Source organism: Pundamilia nyererei, unplaced genomic scaffold (assembly GCF_000239375.1).
Source record: "Pundamilia nyererei isolate P.nyererei 1_Seehausen unplaced genomic scaffold, PunNye1.0 scaffold00030, whole genome shotgun sequence".
Taxonomy (NCBI): Eukaryota; Metazoa; Chordata; class Actinopteri; order Cichliformes; family Cichlidae; genus Pundamilia; species Pundamilia nyererei.
In genome coordinates, this window is record NW_005187431.1 from 354,912 (window position 1) to 374,367 (window position 19,456).

Sequence of the window (19,456 nt, forward strand, 5' to 3'; positions counted from 1 at the left end):
TCACCGAAACAATCTGCAGATGTCATTAAAATTTAATAAACTATCATCTTGTCTTTATTTTTAGTTAGCACATACCTTAAACACTTCAAGCTGTAAGCTAATGATAGTTATATAAGAGCAGATGCATGCTGGTGCAATAATCTATACGTTTTATGTCCAATGGATGCATGATCTGATTAGTCGACTAATCGCAAAAATAATTGGTGACTAGTCGACTATCAAAAAAATCGTTTGTGGCAGCCCCAATTGTATGACATTCAATTATGATGTATGTCAAGGCGCAAAAAGAAAAAATACCCCTTCAGAAGGTCAAAAGCAAGAATGAGTCATCTGTTATTATTATTTTTGTTCCCATTTAATAATGAGTCAGGGATTTTCATGCACCTTCACCTCGTTTTTTTTTTAAACTTCCATTGACTTTAGACTCTTTCAAGACTTTTTCTCCAAATTGGACATTTAGTAAGACTTTTTGTTGCAATGTTTGTGACCTGACCTAACTACATGTCAGGTCAGTGATGTGAAATTCTTCTGTTATGTTGCAAAGGGACTACACAATAACCTTCGTAAGAATTGGGTTGCTCCCAGATGACATTTATGTTTCCCTTTCCAGCGACAAATGGGCACTCCCTTTCCCTCCGCAGGTTCTGAACGTTAAAAAGAACTAGTGCTTCCTTTTTTTAAATGTTGGTTCTTGTGTTGAAAAGTTCTGTAAGTGAGCCTTTTTTAAAAGAGTACAGCCCAGGTATGCGCACTGTATCAGTGTCAAAGGTATCGTCTGTTTTCTGTTCTGTACGGTGAAATGATGATGGTCGTGTTTTCTTTATTTCTCACCCAGAATGTTGCTTTTGGCTTGTTCAGTAGTTGGCAGGTTTGGGTTTGGGTGTTTTGGCAGCTGAGAATGACCGTGTGCGTGACTTTTTCCAATCCTGAAAAAAACAACAACTTCTGAACGCTTTAATACTGAACATTTAATCAAAGAAACACAAAGAAATAATCCAATAGTTTTGACTTCTCAGAGCTCAGTTTTATTGGCCGAGACTTGAATCTAATTATTCCCATTTCTACCTAATATGTCTTTTTTTTTAATCATTACTTTTTATTGGCTTTTTCCACCATACAGTACATAGCAGAGAAACAGTGAAGGAGCAAATAGTCATGGCTCTGTTGAAAACATGGCCCATTAAAGAAAGCTTATTAACAAATAGCAAGTGAAGATGCCTCAGTGGATTTTTAGAAACATTAAAAAATGGACGGGTACAGTTACACCACATAAGTTTTTATTTTCTGTGTTTACGTGTTAATTGATTCGCTTGCCTGGCAGCACTTGATGCTGAGGTTATTTTGCAGAAGATGTTGATGTTCTGTTAGACCTGCTGTGTGAGGGAGAATTGTTTTAGAAACTGACAAACATGGTACCAGATGAACTGTAACCCACACTATGGATGTAGCTATTCTCTGGGAAGTATTTGAGTTCATTGGTGCTTCACCATCTGGGGACCACTTCCAGGTGCTTGAAATGAATCATGGCACCAGAGTTCAATGATTTCACAGTCTGCTTGAAAAACTAGGGTGCAACCTGGTCTATACTCACTACAGACACTTTGATGACTCAGAAAACACTGTTAGAGGACACTGCAGCTTTCATTTGGATTCAGGAGACAAAAGCAAAAGCTGCTCTCAGTGTTGATGGATATTATGTAAATTTCAGTTTGAGTTTGTTCTTCGCATATAAATCATTATTTAGTTAAGTTTAGTTTAAAAAAATAGCATGAAGCTAGGCTCACTTTTGTGTGTGTGTATGTATGTGTATATATATATGATATGTTAGCATGTACCTCAACAAGTCATCATTTTACCTCTTAGATTATGAAAGTTGTCCCTTGACCACAGATGCAAGCTTTACAGCTTTTTCGTTCCACTCTAAAATCATAAAACATGCCACAGTCATCCTTCATTTTGAGGCAGCTGTATCCCGGGCTTTGTGGCTGAGTACATGGAGTGGCTGCTAACCCAAAAAGAATGCCATTGGTATGGGTTTCAGCACTGAGATTTAGTTTTGCATGCTGATCTAAATATTACTTTGGAGGTTTTTCCTGCAGTGCCAAGAACAAAATGATGGGGGAGAACACTGAGTCATTAAAATATTGGCATTCAGTGCATACTAAAGATCTGCACAATATTAGCTTCCAGCTGCATCAGTACAAAAGTGCTCAGCATAAGCCCGCGAAACGCAAGCGTGCACTGATAGCATATACATGTTGAGAATAGCATGCCTTTCATGCTGTCGCCATATTCATCATGATTGTGGGCCAACCATATAATACTTTTTCTATTCATTGATATGTGATACCTTCTGTTTCTGTCTGCTTGAAGTAGGTTACGTAGATTTTAGAATATATGTGCACTACACAGCAGGAAGCCGACTATATATAAAAATCATTTTAAGTGCTTTCCCACTCTCATGTCCTTTAGGTCTTATGACACAGGAGACAAAAGAGCAGGGCTGTCAGCTGTTGTTAGAATCACATGATGGTTACAACAACAAGGAAGAAATGAATGCAAAACAAAACAAATGCTTAAAATTCAAAGAAACAGATATAAAGATTTCATGTGCACCGTAAAGTAGAAGTACAGATACAACATCATACCTCTCTTCTGTGGTGTTTGTGCCGTAGCTCATCGACCAGGAGATCAACCCTTACGTCGATCAATGGGAAGCAGAAGGGAAGTTTCCAGCCCACAAGCTCTTCAAGATCTTAGGAAATGCAGGATTTCTAGGAGTCAACAAACCAGTTGGTAAGACACCTAATATTATCTTTCGGGTAATGCAGTAAACCCTTCTAATATCAGTTTCTAGGATAGTGTCCAGTCCTCCTCACTCGTGTTTTTTGTGAGGTTTGGCATGGAATGGCACATGAGTGAAATGAAACCATCTGCATTGTTGTTAGATCTCTTAGAGACTTGCAGTGTATGCTGGGATGGGTTCCAACACCTGTGATTTTGATAAACGACGAGTTTAATTATCTGGTGGGGTTCATGCATTGTTAGGAGGAGAGGGATAAGGAAAGGCTTTGTTTCATCAAAAGCCTCAGAAGCCTTTATTTTGGAGGAAGCTTGTTTTCTACGGCGAGATCTAAGCTATAATAGCCGTCGCACGAAGGTGCCAAATTTAGTGCAGCATTTTGCTTTTTTGTTGTGTCTTACACACGAGGGTATTTTTAGGAAATGAATAATAATAAAAAGATGAAAGAATGACTTTCTCCAAGCACGCAAAGTGCTAAAAAAAACAAACTGGCGTGGTTTTTACTTGCTTCCTATTTTCTTTATATTGACCTTAAAAGTATAAAGGCAATCGGTGCTCGGCTTATGTTTGCAATATGTGTATTTATTACACAAGAATGACTTTGGCAGTATTAGAGGGCATGTCGCGACGCAGACTTTTGTCCATTTATATTTCTTGCTCTTTCCCGTTGGTAATCCATGCAGACGTGAAGACTGATTAATCATCCAGGCCTCAGTCTACATGATAAATGCTGCTTGGTCAAGCTGTTTACCTTGCCATTGCAAAAACCCCATGATGAATTTGTAACATAGCTAACATATCCCACAGCGCACTCCAAACCGAGGAATCCTCCGCCGTCTGCCCATTTTGACCATTTCTGCTTCAGCAAACATGCAGCACATCTCTTTCACAGCTGAATTCATGGTCCGTTTGCTTTTCTCTGCTTCTGACAGCCATTCATTATGAGTCGGGCTTACAAACGTTCCCACTGTGATGATGGGTGCTGGTGTCACAGCAGCATCCCACTACAGCTGTCTGAAACTGACTATCCTTTTTTCCAGATGTATATCCAGCTGGGTCGTCGCTGAGATGGTGGGAGGCAGTGAGAAATTTACAGTACGGGACCACGAAATGTGTGCGGTTCTATGTGTAATCCATTATGAATATGAAACGAGACTTATGGGAAGTGTTTGATAATCAAAAGCAGATGTTTTATGTCTAGTGTATTGCATTACTCCCACAGTATAAGGTCAGTTTCTCTAAATTAATTAGCCACGTCTGGTCTTTTTTGGCATATTCGAGATCTCGTTCGTTTTCTGACATTTGACGGCGAATAGAAGAAAAGCATGTGAGCAACATTGTTGGACAGTGAGACGTTTGCACCACAAGCCTGTAGGTCAGAGAGAAGGGAGGGTGAGGGAATTAAAATGTGCTGACTACACAAGCATTAAGCATTAGTTGACAAGATTAGAGCGGAGAATCCTCGCAGTGAGAAGACACACTGTATGATCAGGTTGTAGATTAACTGCATGTATGTTGCAAGAAACATGCTTAAGAGATGCCATTTGAAACTACAGCGTCAGCAACAGTCATTAAATGACAGTTGTTAAGGGCATCAAACTGGCATGGTCGAAAATGTATTCTTGCTGTGCAGCATATAGTCGGAGTGGTGCTAACATCAATATTGCTTTCTCCTGCAATAAAGAGAAAAGGATACTCCTGCCCAGTTTGTCTTACCACAGTGACTGCTTCATGACTCCTCGAGGTGCTGCAGAGAGTTAATTAAATTCAGAAATGATTAAAACTGAAAAAGCATGCTTAACTACGCACACTGTCACCACAACGCAGTGATTTTCTGCTTTTGTGTCATGTAAGGGGTATTAGCTCCTCATTTGCACAGACATCGTGACGTATCATATAATTGTTTTCAGTCTGTGGAGTGTGCATCTCTTTAAAATCCCCCAGGAAACATGGCTGACATCTGTTTTCTGCACAAACAATGCATTTTACACCTTTACTCATTCGTCTTGCTGAATATCTTTTAATAATAACGGAAAAAAGATCAACGATTCCACTCTGTGAAAATGCATGCTGTCAGAAAAACTACAATAAGCTGTTTATGTGTACCGCACTGCCGACTAATGAAGCAGACTCTCACACAGTTCTGTATTGTGTTAATTGATTCCGACGCTTGGATTACAGGAATGGGAAAAAGGGATTTAGGAGTCTGTTTAATTTAGATGTTATTCATCAAGTGAAAGAGAGACGTGTTTGCCCTTGATGAGAAAAGCGCTTAAGCTAAATACAGTGCAATACAACTCTTCAGAAGTACATAGCAAAGAGTCAGTCATTGCAAAAACATATATTTGTAGTAAAAATGTGAAAGCGTGTTGCGATCGGGCAGCTTGTTCCTCAATGCACGGGAACAAAACTCTGCACAGCAAACAACTGAAAGGTATCTTATGCGTAGTAAATATAAAGCAGTCACTAAAAGATTTGCATGAACTGTTGAAATGTTGTGACACCATTTTCGTTAGTTTTCCGCAGTTGGTGTTGACATTACAAACTGTAGGTTTTAAAGGGCTGTGCAGGAAAATGTCAAATCACTTTAACAGGAAGCCCAAAATAGGAATTAAAGAATATTATTTAAATGCAGTAGTGACAGTGGTAGCTTAACATTTAAGAAGCATTACAGACTGTTGACTAAATAGATCTAAGGCAGGGCTTGAATCTCATATTCTCAGTTTTTTTAAAAATAGGAATCAATAAAAGCCATAAAGAAAATCCCCCCGTGTGCAGTCAGAAGACTTACTTTCTGCTCTTTCTCCCTGCACAAGGAAAGACATTTTAACCTTTCAAAACACGAGAACAGGAAGTTTTCCCAAGGCAGCCACGTTGAGGAAGAAGAAGAGGATGACCCTTGGCTCACTGACTATTTTCCTTTTCCCTGACAGAGAGGTATCTGCTGACCGTACGGTGGAAATGGCCCTGTGTCCTGCCTGACAGATAGAACCTGGCAGCCCGCGCGTTTTCCCCTTTCACTGAGTGTTTTTCGTGCAGGATTTGAAAGGAGTAACCTTTCGGTGAGACTCGTATGTCCAGGGTGTTACTTTTCTCTCACTTTTTACTTTGATGAATACCTTACAGAAGGTTTTTCTGTCCAGAAACATTAGCACAGTGGTTTTAATATGACGTGACACTGTAATGAGGACGATAATGATGCACGCGTTCGCGACTCGACAAAGCAGCACAGTGGCACCTGTGTCCATTGTAATAGTTATTACAGGACAGTATTGCAGAAGGGCTTATGATGGTGATTCGTCTTTCCTATCCAGGGACAAGTGACCTGTTTTATTATCGGGTTCCTCATATCAATATTAAGTAGGGCTGAACGATTATGGAAAATAATCTAATTGCAATTTTTTGCCCCAATATTGCGATTGCGATGCGATATGCGATTATTTTTTAAGGTCTTTGTCTTCTGTATTATTAAACAAAGACAAGCAATACATCATATAGTATGGCCAATACTATATTACATTAATTTTAAACTGTTCTTTCCTGGAAGACAGACCTCTGTTATGATGACATGAGGTGATGCATGAATTGATGACTGACATTTTTATTTAACTTCTTCAATCACAACAGTATATTTGAACATACACAATAGTTTATTTTTAGCTTACAAACATCTGAGCATAAAGTGCTGACAAGGAACCCTGGTGTAAACATTAAAATGAAAGTCAGTACAATGTGCCGATTGCAGAAATATACATAAAAAAAATCAGTGGCTTTACCACACTCAGTTTTTCGACATCTGTGAACTACTAGACAGTCATTCAATTAAAAAATAATATTAAATAAATAAAACTAATAAATAAAAAATACACACATCTTACTGATCTCTGCAGTCAGTAACATTACACATAAAGTGCAAACATAATAGCAATTGTATAAACACACACACAAACCTCTGATTAGCGTCACCGCTGTCTCGGTGGAGTTTAATAAACTCGGCCGTCTGCTTCTTGCTATCTAAAATATAACCAGACACTGGTGTAAATTCTCGACTGTCTCATACTTCTGTTTAATAAGTTTTCTGTTTGACGTTTAGTCAGCTGTGTGAAAACCAAGGAGGAACCCACCCGGGGGATTAATAAAGTTTTATTTTATCTAATCTAACAACTTTAATCTCAGCCAAACCGATTTACTCACGAACAAACAAAACACTGAAAAAAGCCCAACAATAACATTTTTAGGTTGTCTAAGTGACTTATATATTACGTTTAACCCGAGCAGCGAAACTCCGCGGTGATCTGAAAATGATGTGCCGGGAGTTGTGCCGTTCTCGGCCGCATCAGTAACCCTCGAGCTCCCGGCTAGCTGTCGAGCTGGTGGGTAGCAGACGCCTCTGAAAACGTCGAAGCACTTTTGCAAATATGGGATATCATGATAAACCGAGCAGATATTTGATGTTTACACAACTACTTTCTCGCCTGAAAATATGTTAAAAGTTTATTTTGTGACCCAGAAAGATTAGTATGAGTAATTTAAAAACTTAGTAGCGGCCGCCATTGCTGGAAACTGGAGTTTGGCTGGGCCGCGCTATGAATTCTGGGATATGGTAGTAATTTGGACAGCCTTCGGCGCGTCGCTGTGACGTAATCGGTCTACAAATGCGGCCTCAGGAGGATGCAGCCCATGAATTTGGACATGTCCAGAGTATAATCGCAGCCTTTGCGGTTAGAAAATTGCACTTGATCATGTCGCGATATTATCGCAAATGCGATATATCGTTCAGCCCTAATATTAAGTTCAGAGAAATAAAAGAAATAACAGTGTGTTACACCCATCATCGCTGCAGTGTCTCTGTGCTGCACCTTCAATCCCCAGATTCTTCATCCTTGTGTTTCTCCTTCACGTGGCGCTCCACCCTATGGGAGCCTATAGCGAGGAACATCTGCTTCCCTGAGCAGACATATGTGTATGGGTTTGACATTTGTGACAGGATTTTGCTTTGTTTTTCTTCTGCTTGCTTGTTCAACCAGACAGCCTGCTGTTTTGTTTAAAGTGGGATAAACCTCAGTGCTTCCCTTCATTCACATTAACCGCTGCAGGGTTTCCAGGGCTCAGGGACTTATCTCTGCACAGCTGCACCTGTTTCCTCTTATTTTTGGCTCCCCCACTCCCTTGTTTGCTTGTCCCTATATATTTTCCCTTTTCTCTGTCCCAATTTATTTGACTCTTTCTGTTATTCGCTGTCCGTCTTCGACGTTCTGACAGACTGCGCTTTCCATTATTCCCCAACTAGTCTGGCAGGTGATATGAAACCACTTTGTTTAAGTTGCCAGCCTCTGTGTGGTAAATTCACTCATAATTATTCATTGTCGGTCAGTGCTGGTATCCATCATTCAGCGGCTGCTGTGCTGTATTTAGTAATGAGAAAACAGCACCGAACATTCACGAATGCTTAGTCTTCTTACATTTGACTGTCTGGTCATTATCATCAGGACATTTGTCCTAAACGAATAACTGTCAGGTTAAATCTGCTTGACCAGCATGATAATTGAGGGATTTTTAAAATTATTTATATATATTTTTGTACTGCAGAATGACAGTTTATCTTCATTGTGTTTTTTCTTTTGACAGGATTTGTTTGCCAAACCAAGCTGAGAGAAAATTCATTATAAATGCGGGTACATCAGCTTCCTGCTTCCATGAGTAACAGATAGAAATTGGTCCTTTCGCATTAAATATGTAATATAACACCAGGTGCTTCATTTTAATTGAGGATAAAAGGCAAAATAAAGATAAGGGATGGGTCTTGGTGAGGACAACTGACATAAATGTGTGTTTTAAACACGTTTATTATACAGCATTCAGCTCGATTACAGACCTTTGCTCTTTGGAAGTATCCCCACTGCCACAATGGAAGAAAATAGACATCAGTTTTTGGTTTCTTTATTTCTTTTTTGCAAATGGGTTGTTGAAGAGATCAAGATCCGATTAGAGATGGTAGTAGAACACATGAGCTACTGATCCCCCAGCAGTGCTTTTTACACATAATTACAGATAACACCATTAATCATAACACCCTATAATTAATCTGAGTGCATGCTCCAGTGCCAACAGATCACAATGTTATGTATGTATACCGGCGTATATTGCGCGTGCATGTGTGAGCGTGGTGATTTTAGAGATAGAGGATAGATGGAAGTGACACAGGAAAGGATTTGTAAGCCATTCTTTCTGCCTCTTTGTGCTTCGCAGTAAGGATCCACATTTGTTTTTCTTAAGTTTAAATGACTAAAATAGTGATACTCATGAATACACACGATGCGCTGAAGCGTTAAATGTGTTTTGTCTTGTGCAGAATATGGAGGCTTGGGCCTCGACTTCAGCTTCAGTGCAGCAGTGGCAGAGGAGCTGGGCAACATCCGCTGTGGAGGAATCCCCATGGCCATCGGGGTACAAACTGACATGACGACTCCGGCGCTGGCCAGGTACAAGCCTGCAAACCTAGCGTCACATTCTCTGAATCCATTCTTGCAACGAACGTTGGTGCTTTGCTTGCTTTTGTAACTAATCCCCTGCAGTGGGGAGGATGGTCACACGGGAACAGAGAAAATAAAACTCCTGTCAAAACTGTGGATAATATCGTAGTAACTTTTTGTCAATAATCTTTAGATCAAAGATAGAAAACACTTAGATTTATGGAAAAGTACATGAACTGTGTGAACGGCATTATTTTTTTGATTTCTTTTAGTCAATGGTTCCTTCTTTTATGTAACATGTAAAACAGTTTTCTTATATTTTTACTATTATTAAACTAGTAAATACCTCTAGTGAGCAGCCATTGATCAGAGTTACACTCCCTAAGCTGTATGTTAATTAATATGCTTGGTAATACTTTGTTTTGCCCATTTGGTGTGAAGCAAACTGTTACCAAGCATACAGGACCTTGGCTTGTTACGTGATATCCCTTTACTTTAACTCTTGGTGACACAAGACAAAAATTCAGTGAAACAGACAGTCAGAGTCTCGGGAGCTTAATTAGAGGATCTACTCTCGCCTGCGATGAGGTTTAAGTAGTATAAAAGAGCTGCAGATGAGTGGGAGTGATACCGTGTGAGCTCACTCCCACTGGAGCTGTAATTGCCTCAAACATGGCAGTGTTTTTTTTAAAGCACACGATCTGCCACAGTTACACGAGTTTGACGAAACTCTCATTTGACACTGTCCTAAAAATACTGGTAGAAAATAAAACAACAGATGGAAAAACAAAGAGACGGCGTCACATAGTCATTGTGTGTTTGTGTTTGCAGGTTTGGTTCGGACGAGCTTAAGAAGGAGTTCCTCCTTCCCTCCATCAGTGGGGACAAAGTGGCCTGCCTTGGAGTGAGTGAGGTTGGAGCTGGCTCTGATGTTTCGAGTGCGTTTAATAGTATATCTTCTTCTTCTCCAGTATCTTTAATTTCCATTAAGGGTTCATGTCTAGTCTTTTAATCTGAGGTTTCCATTTAAACCCCAGTTTTCTGAACACTCAACCACTTTTCAGGTATCAAGACCAAGGCAGTGAGGAAAGGTGATGAGTATGTGATCAATGGGGGAAAGATGTGGACCACCAACGGTACCCAGGCTGACTGGATGTGTCTCCTCGCCAACACCAGTGACGGGCCCCCACATAAGAACAAATCACTCATATGTCTACCCATGAACTTGCCAGGTAGGGTTAGTCGATTTGTTAGATGGCAAAAGACATTTTCTGCAGAAATCCACTATCTGTGATTCATTTCCAAGTTCACGATTGCGCCTGTTTTTGGAAACCACATAGATTGTTTAATTTTGCGCCCTAAAACAACTTATTATATTGTATTGCATGTTGACGTTCTTTCTGTTTCCTGTCTGTTCCACCGTAGGAGTGCACATCGCCCGAAAGATTGATAAACTGGGTATGTGGTCATCTGACACCGCCGAAGTGTTTTTCGATGACGTTCACGTGCCCTGTAAGAATGTTATCGGCCAAGAAGGCATGGGCTTTACCTATCAGATGCTTCAGTTCCAGGAAGAGAGGCTTTGGGCAGTGGCCAATAGTAAGTGGACTTTACTCAGTGAAGCTTATCTTACTTATTACTCCAAGGATATGATGTCATCTAAAGTTTACTTTCACCCATTCTCCCCCACATCAGCCTCCTACGGATTTTACTGGAAGTTTGCGCAGTTTATGCTCTATTTCAGTTTCACGTTTAGTTTTCAGATAAATGAGGAGTTCAGGACACATAGTTCTAGTAATTTGTAAAGCAGTTGTTTGCTTTTGATTTGAATCAATGTTGCCTTGGGCAGAATGCGTAAGAAACTATTTGTGCTGTTTTTACTGGATCTGATGCTCATGTTAGCCTGTCTGGCTTGGTTGATCCAAACCAGAGTGTCTTCAGCAAAGGTAGATAACACATTTTAGCGGAGGTGTTAAAAATAATCCCGTGTCACCTCCAGTCTTGACCACTATGGACAACGTCATTCAGGAGACCATCCAGTACACACAGCAGAGGAAGATCTTCAAGCATCCCGTCCTTCATCACCAGGCAGTTCACTTCAGGTTGGCCGAGCTGCAGACAGAGGTCGAGCTGCTCCGCTCTCTCCTCTACCGTGCTACAGGTAGTTTCACTTAATAGACAACATAAAGCTACATGCTAATATTAGCTCAGTAATGTAGGCACCTGGGCTGGGTGACTTTTAATTAGTCCTAAGTTCAGAGCAGTAGGATATATGGAAGACGCAGGAAATGTGATAGCTGTATGTTTGCATTACTAATAAGAAAACCTTGGACTAGTGTACCACAATGACATTTTATTATTATTTGATTTTAGAAACTGCACTCTGAAAGCATAAAGTACTGTGCAAAGGAGCTTTATTATGTTTGGCTTCAAGCAGCCAACTCCAAGAGTGAGTGAATCCCCATGGATGTCCACTGGAAAATGATCAGCTTACCAGCAGGAAAGAATATGATTAATGGCATTTTCTATAGAAGTGCTTAAACGATATGATATATAATAATATACCATTAAAGGTATCACAGTATTATTAAAGATTTTAATAAATGTAAGCACAGATATGATGTGACGTTTTCCTATTCATTTGCGTTTTAGCTTAATTTTGCATTCTGTTTATTAACGTGCTTATTTCCAATTTTAATATGTTAACTAGTATTTTCTTAACTGATTTTTTTAAATGTTTCTTTATGCATTTCTGAAAGACAAGTACGTGATGTCACAGTCAGATCCTGCCATCTTTTTTTTAATGAAAGAAAGCTACTTTCATCTGCTCCCTACAAGGGCTCACCACAGAACCCAGAGCTCCACATACTTGATTTGGCAGGTTTTTACCCCGGATGTCCTTTGTGATGCAACCCCCCGAGAGATTTGTGCCTCCGCCTTGGAACGAACCAGACAAACCCAATTCCAAAAAAGTTTCTCAACTTTTTTTGGAATTGTGTTTGTATAATAGCAGGTTGAGAGTGCATGAAGCTTAGTGGACAGCAGTGGCTGCATTCTGGCACGTGCCCAGCTCTGCCAGAATGCAGTCCAAGTGCTTCACATGGCCATCTTTATAATACGAATTCATGTCTGCATCCGTAGGGTCGCTGTCCAAGCTCTTGTGATTTGTCTCTCAGTTTAAAACCCCCTCAGTGGCCAGTAGCTTTGGGTGAATTCATCAGACTGGGAACAGTTCAAGTCAAAATTTGCTTGCCCAGAAAGCAGAGCTCCCTGCGACTGTTTGGTGCAGGTGTTTAAGCGCACACACAGACACACAAATCCTTTTTTTTTTATTAGACGCTGAAACAGGAGAAATCATGCGGCTCACACATGTTCCTCTAGAGTGTTCCTACAATAGAGGCACTGATCAGTTGCACTGGGAAAAGGCCTGAATGGGGCAAAACATTGAATCAGAGCCAGACACATCTGAAACTGAAACACATTTGTTTTATTGTCTGTTTTCCTCTTTTCATTCTGTCCACCTGGACATTTTTTACACTCTTCCCGGCTCGTGGCTATCCTTTGTTTTCCCTCTGCAGCGCTGTATATTAAAGGCAACGATGTCACCAAGCTGGCATCCATGGCCAAATTAAAGGGGGGACGCCTTGCCAGAGAAGTGGGTGACAGCTGTCTCCAGTACTGGGGAGGGATGGGCTACACCAGTGATGTGCTAGTCAGCCGATTTTACAGGTAAGATGAAATGAGGCATGAGACACGCTCACTCTAACGTAACTAATCTTATTGTCATAATAAAATGATTAAAAATGCAACGTAACCAGGTAGCCACAAGTTACTACTCTCTGCAAAACAGAAAAAATATATATCTAACCCAAATCCATGACTCAGCAGCTACTGTATGCACTTTTGTTAGGATATATTATTTCTATGGCACCAGCATTCAGTTTTGTTGCAGGTCTTTAATTAAGCCTTATGATTAATGTATATTATTTATTGTTTAAATGTGATTTCTTAATAATTAATGTTAAAATTGCAAACATGATTGGCTTCACTTTATTAATAATGCTTGAAAATTCTCGATGTATGCTCAATCATCCAGGTAAGGACATCCCAAAAATGATATTAAATCATTATGCAAATGTTCTGTTTATAAGGTTGGGGAAACCTGCAGTCAGCGGAGACTGAAGAAGTCCCTTGAATGAGTCACGAAACATTTCTCCCACTGAAAACGCTACAACCAGATGAACAGAAGCCACTTTTACAGAATGTTTGAAAACTTCTGAGGCCCCGTTCAGTTATTTAGTGCTTAATCAAGTAACACTTAGTTTCAGATTCCTAAGTCTTTGTTTTGCACGATGCTGACATCTAGTGACAGGGCAAATAATGCAACCGGATTGTGTAACCAAAAGTGACTGAACTTTGGATCATTTAAATGACTTACATGCAGCTTCCTGTTTGTAATTGTGACAGAAAAAAACAAACAAGAAATTTTCCTTCTCTGCAGGGATTCCAGGTTAATGTCAATTGGTGGAGGAGCTGATGAGGTAATGCTGGGAATCATCTGCAAGTACATGGACACACTACCTGGCAAGTGATGTAATCAACACTAACCCCAGTGGGAAAATCACTTCTGATTTGTGCACTTTAATCAGTTACTCAGATGAGGAGATTTTGCCTTTTTAACAATACTGTATGTGGTCATAAAGACATCCTCATACGGTCAATCACACAGAATAATGAAGCCCCCCCCCCCTTCCTTGTCTGTACACACGTGCAACAATGCAGTTTTGGTTGTATGTAATTTGTTACTTATGTAATTATTGTTTAGAATTAAGAAAAATAATGTTCTTTAATAAAAATTGTTTTATGTTTGAGATTTTCGCGCTGAAGACATTTCAGCACATCCAACAGCATGAAGTTACACCAGCTAATCCAGAGCATAAAATTTGTTTATTTACATTAATATTTTTACAATAAAGATGAAACAATGACGTACACTACTGTCGCACGTGTGGTCGTCTTATGACAATAGAATGTGTCCTTTCACCCTTAAAAGCGCATACACTAGATTATGCAGATCATTCTATAACTTGTTCAAGTTGAACTCAGCTGATTGCTGAGAATTACAGTTCTCGACACTGCCGTATCGTCTACAGTCATAAATCATGCTCTTCTCAATCCAGGTTAACTGGTCAGATATTAAGTATAAACACCGTAAATACTGATATTGTCTGCTTCATATATGCATACAGTATGCACTACATTTCCTGTGATTATTGATTTTCTCAGACATTGTCCTAAACCACTTATACTTTTTAGTACTCCTTTAAAAAGCATTGGTAGGCCTTTCTACACTTTTTCTCGAGTCATTGTTTGAAAGCCTGACACTGTGGCACATATTAAAGTGTAATGACTTAAAAAAAAAAAAAAAACACATCCCTGCCTTTTCTCTTTATTATCCTGGTCTGGTTCAGATGTGTCATTGAAGCACAAACTGGAAGAGCAAAGTCCAATAAGATCCTCCTATCACCTCAACCTGATAAACCAGTACAGGACAAAGAAGACAAAAAAGCAGAAGAGCAGCATGTAGCACAGCAGTTTGGTCTGACTGCCCCGGGACAGCTTCTTGACTCTGCCGATGGTGGCACCAAGCAGGCCGCCCGTGGAGTCAAAGTCTGTGTCCTAAAGTGAGATGCAGAGAAGAAAAGTGGTAAATAGACTGATTCTTATATAGCACCTTTCTACTCTTGAGTATTCAACGCCAGGTAGGGTTAGTCGATTTGTTAGATGGCAAAAGACATTTTCTGCCATCTAACACAATATGCAAAATCCACCCATTCACACAAGCACTTTCTTCTATGATTTCAAGTGCTTACAAACCAACATTCACAAACATTCATACTCCAATGGATGGGTCAGAATGATGCATTAACTTAGGGTTAATATCTTGTCCAAGGATATTTGGCATGCTGACCAGGGGGAGCCAGGGATCAAGCCACCAACCTTCTGATTAGTAGATGACCTGCTCCACCTCCTGAGCTACAGCCACCCTGACTACATGATTACAGAAGTCCAGCAGAGAACAATATCCAAGTGCTAGGAGACATTTCTGAAGTTTACAGTGATGGTATCTGAATCATTTACTCAAATTCTTTAGTTTTGAGGGGTTTCTTAGTGACTTCTGACCAATAAGTCAAACCGAGTAGTGCGGTGCTCTGAACGGATAATTGGAGGTGAGCTTCCCTCCCTCCAAGACATCTACAGGAAGCGCTGCCTGAGGAAAGCGGGGAGGATCATCAAGGACTCCAGTCACCCCAGCCATAAACTGTTCAGAATACTTCCATCAGGAAGGAGGTTCTGCAGCATCCGGTCCCGTACCAGCAGACTGAGAGACAGCTTCTTCCACCAGGCCATCAGACTGCTGAACACGTCATAGACACCTCAGCTTCACTACTGGAACTTTAACATTATGCACTCCATACTGTACAGTAATGCCACTGTTTTGCACATGTCTCAACTTTGTATATTTTTATATATTTTATTTATTGTTTACTCTATTTAATTTGTAAAATATGTGTACACACACACGTAGAAAAATATTTAGTATACACATCCAGGAATGCATATACTATTATATATTGTACATATATTTATTAGTTTCAGATGTAGCCATTCTTGTATTTTGCTCGTTACAGTAGTGGAGTTTGCACAACTCTGTTGCTTGTGGAGCTCGCACACAAGAATTTCACTCACATGTGCTGTACCAATGTACCTGCACATGTGATGTGACAATAAAAGTGATTTGATTTGACAACATAAAACAACACATAAAGCAGAAAAAAATAGCTCCCTACCAACCTCAGACAACACTAAATGTTGCTTCTTTTTTATTTATTTTTTGCTGCAGCAGCAAGTGGTCCAACGTACTCCAAAGTAAAACTCACCATATCGTCCAGCATTGTGTTCTGGTATTTGACTTCTGTGCCAATGTCAATGGAGAGCTGTAAAAATCAATTCATTATGATTACGAGACTTGTAAAACACAGTAATTGAAGAAATTGGGTTACATTTTGAGTACATACAGAAACCGTCGAATCATTTATATTAAACTCTTTGCTGCAATATTTACTGACTGTTAAACATAACAACAAAACGCTCGTAATCAGCAGTTACTTACACTTTTTAAAGCGTTGACTTTAGCCCTGAGTCCCTCCTGTAGGTGTTCATTTTCTTCCTCGTATACACTATATCCACTAGCCACATAGTTCCCAGAGCCTCCTTCACCTGTATTAAAATACATTAAGAATTAATGAAGCGTTCATGAACAACAGAGTACTCAGAGTACCAAACAACAAACATTTGTTAACATAAGCTAGCTTTAGTTAGCTAGTTAGCAACAAATGCTACGTATGAGAAAAGAAAAGCTTTGGTTTAATTGTTTGTTCCTTACCCAGTCCGGCGCGCCTCATTTTGACCCGACCGAAGCTAACACTGTCCAATGGTTTATGTTAAAAGACTAAATAAGAAGGAAGTTCGACTTCTGATTGATCCGGTAACTGTAGCACGTCTGCTCACAACACAAACGCCACGACACCCTACGGCGGCCGACGAGGACAAATGGAGAAAAACGAGTAAAAAGGAAAACCGTATGTGAGCTTGTATATGAGCTTCAAATATAATTACTATTAAATCAGTTTCAAAAGAAAAAATATAAATTGCTCATATACAATTTGAGCAATTGTATATGACCAACCCTGTTACTGTCATACTGAATATCCATTCAGTTTCAATACATTACAATAATAATTAATTTAGATTAATTTATGAAACTTTCAAAATCTACCTTAACTTTTCAAGGTGTGACAAATAAATACTCAGGAAAAATAACATGTTGTTTAATAATATTTATATGTTTGTGATGTTTTTTTCTATAAATTTCTTTTATGTACAGTGTTGCAAATCACTGTTAGTTGGCAGTGGAAATGGAATATAAATGTAGTAAATGTAGTGTAATTGTTAGAGTGACACTCAATCTTATAAGAAAACATTGGAAAAATACAAAATATGTCATAGAGGTCTGACCTTTATACTATACATGGTGTTAGTAATCGCCTAAATCATGTCACTTATTTTTTTTATAATGTTTTTATTGTCAAGTAATTCCCTGTTTTGTCTTTTTATTTTCCACACTGAATAGGTTTCAGTAACAGGGTTGCACATATGTTATAGAATACAACTTGAAAGGCCCACACAAAAATAGTCTGATGTTAATTTGTCTGTGTACCCTACAGTGTGTCCACAGTGGGGTTGTCAAACTTACTTTATGTCATGGGCCATACCATACAGCCCAGTTTGATCTCAGGTGGGCCAGACCAGTAAAACCTCTGCATAAAACAACATCCATCTAAACTGTTTCCATTCTTTAGCTGTCAAGAAGTACTTAAGAAAGCATAAGCATCAGAGAAAGACACCACTTACTCAATTCCCCTTGATATTTTCCAGACGACAGAAGGTATTGTTTTGGGTTTTCTTTGTTAAATTATTCTTTTCATTTAACGGATGAACAATTTCAGAAATCTTCATTAAAAATAATTGCGATTTCCAAAAAAACATGTTATTTTTTCTGTTCTCATTCAGTATACAAGATTGCTTTGAAGAGCACAAAACTTTAATATGTGGACTTTCTTTACTCGTGTGTAGTAAAGCTGACAAAATAAAACGAAAAGCAGTGTATTTTATTTAAAAATGTAATTATTTCACTGCAGTTTTCACAATTTCCAAAGACATCCAGTGGGACAAATTGGAGCCTTTGGAAGGCTAGTACTGCCGTCCGAGTCACATATTTGACGCGGTGCTCTAAAGCATATCGTCAAGTGTGTATCCCTGCAGGGAAATTTTCAAAGGCTATGTAACTCACTTTAAAATTTGACAAACCCACTAACAAAGGAAAGCTTTTCTCACAAGTAAGTATATCCACATCAGGCTTTAGTCTGTGTGCCTCAAGCCCGTTGTGAGGTGACAGTATTTAAAGAGTTATAGTCATATATCGAAAGAAGCCAAAGTAACTCGGCTTTTTTCTTTTTTTTAATGCAATATAAAGCTTATGTTGTCCCTGAATTGCAGGAAAAAAACCTGCAGGAATTTTGCATAACTGTCCACCAGTCTCTGACTTCAGATCACTGTAATTTTTGACCTCTCTTCCAAGCAGAATTCCTTCCCTTACTTCTCACGACTGAAAGCAGTCAGATGCACAAACATCCCACAAAATTTCACTGGGATCTAAATCTTGGCTTTGACCACTATAAGCCATTCCATCACTCTCCATTTGTCCTTTTTTTCAACCATTTCATGGTGGATTTGCTACAGTGCCTAGGATTATGATGCTGGTAAAAGGTCCACTTCCTCTTCACCTTAAACTTTCAGACAGATCGGCTCAAAAGATCTGAAAGCTCTTTGATGTGAAACTGAATCAAAGTGACTGCAATCTACACATTACCCACAACAAAGTAACCCCAAACCAACAATTCCTCCAACATGCTTCACAAACAGCTTCCCTGGAAAAGCTGTTTTTTGTCCATGCCCAACAGATCCTCTGTTATTGTAACCACAAAAGTATATCTTTTATTATGTCTAGACAACATTATTGTAAGCAGTCTTCGCCTGTATGTTCAATAGCAAGCTTAATATTATTTTCAGACAATAAAACCATCCAATTTGTGCAGTCTCTTTCTGAAACTTAGACACCAACAGCAGCAGCAGTGACCTGCAGATCCTGTGATAATATCTGAGAGTGCTTGAAAACTTCTCTTTGCATTAAAGGGGTCAAATCTGCACTCAGACTACAGAACAGCAGAAATGTCACTTTTCCCTACAGCGACTCATTCATTTCAAATAATTTTTAGATCCCCGAATGCCAGACCCCTACCATTTTTTCCTGACAACTTTAGAGATTTCTTCATATCTTGCCACACTGACATCAAAAGACTTTGTTAGCAAAGAGAGTCACAGGCTCTGGATGTCAGAGGTTCTAATCTGAGCGCCTGATTCTCATGCAATGGGTCTGAAGCTGTGATAAATGTAGGGTGTTTTATATGACTGATTTTTTCCTTTACATTATGAATATGAATCTGTGTCAGTTTCTTGTGTCTCTTGTGTTAGTATTCCTCCTTCAGGGAAGGAGGAT

The 19,456-nt window shown here is 39.3% G+C and overlaps 2 protein-coding genes across 2 annotated transcripts in view; one reads left to right on the plus strand and one right to left on the minus strand.

Annotated features, from left to right (window-relative positions):
• Positions 1 to 14,709, plus strand: part of LOC102199719 (probable acyl-CoA dehydrogenase 6) — a 20,007-nt gene extending 5,298 nt beyond the window's left edge. Inside the window, exons 2-9 of the mRNA XM_005728729.1 lie at positions 2,676 to 2,796; positions 9,156 to 9,285; positions 10,108 to 10,214; positions 10,341 to 10,508; positions 10,702 to 10,875; positions 11,276 to 11,437; positions 12,855 to 13,005; positions 13,778 to 14,709. Of these exons, the coding sequence (XP_005728786.1) occupies positions 2,676 to 2,796; positions 9,156 to 9,285; positions 10,108 to 10,214; positions 10,341 to 10,508; positions 10,702 to 10,875; positions 11,276 to 11,437; positions 12,855 to 13,005; positions 13,778 to 13,868 (1,104 nt within the window). The 3' untranslated portion in view covers positions 13,869 to 14,709. The remainder of the gene's footprint in view (positions 1 to 2,675; positions 2,797 to 9,155; positions 9,286 to 10,107; positions 10,215 to 10,340; positions 10,509 to 10,701; positions 10,876 to 11,275; positions 11,438 to 12,854; positions 13,006 to 13,777) is intronic.
• Positions 14,322 to 16,904, minus strand: bet1 (Bet1 golgi vesicular membrane trafficking protein). The gene is made up of 4 exons (XM_005728728.1): positions 16,724 to 16,904; positions 16,451 to 16,557; positions 16,218 to 16,274; positions 14,322 to 14,955 (listed from the first exon to the last, which is right to left on the minus strand). Exons 1-4 carry the CDS (start codon positions 16,740 to 16,742, stop codon positions 14,800 to 14,802), a joined length of 339 nt encoding a protein of 112 aa, XP_005728785.1. The 5' UTR covers positions 16,743 to 16,904; the 3' UTR covers positions 14,322 to 14,799.
• Positions 16,905 to 19,456: the final 2,552 nt, after the last annotated feature.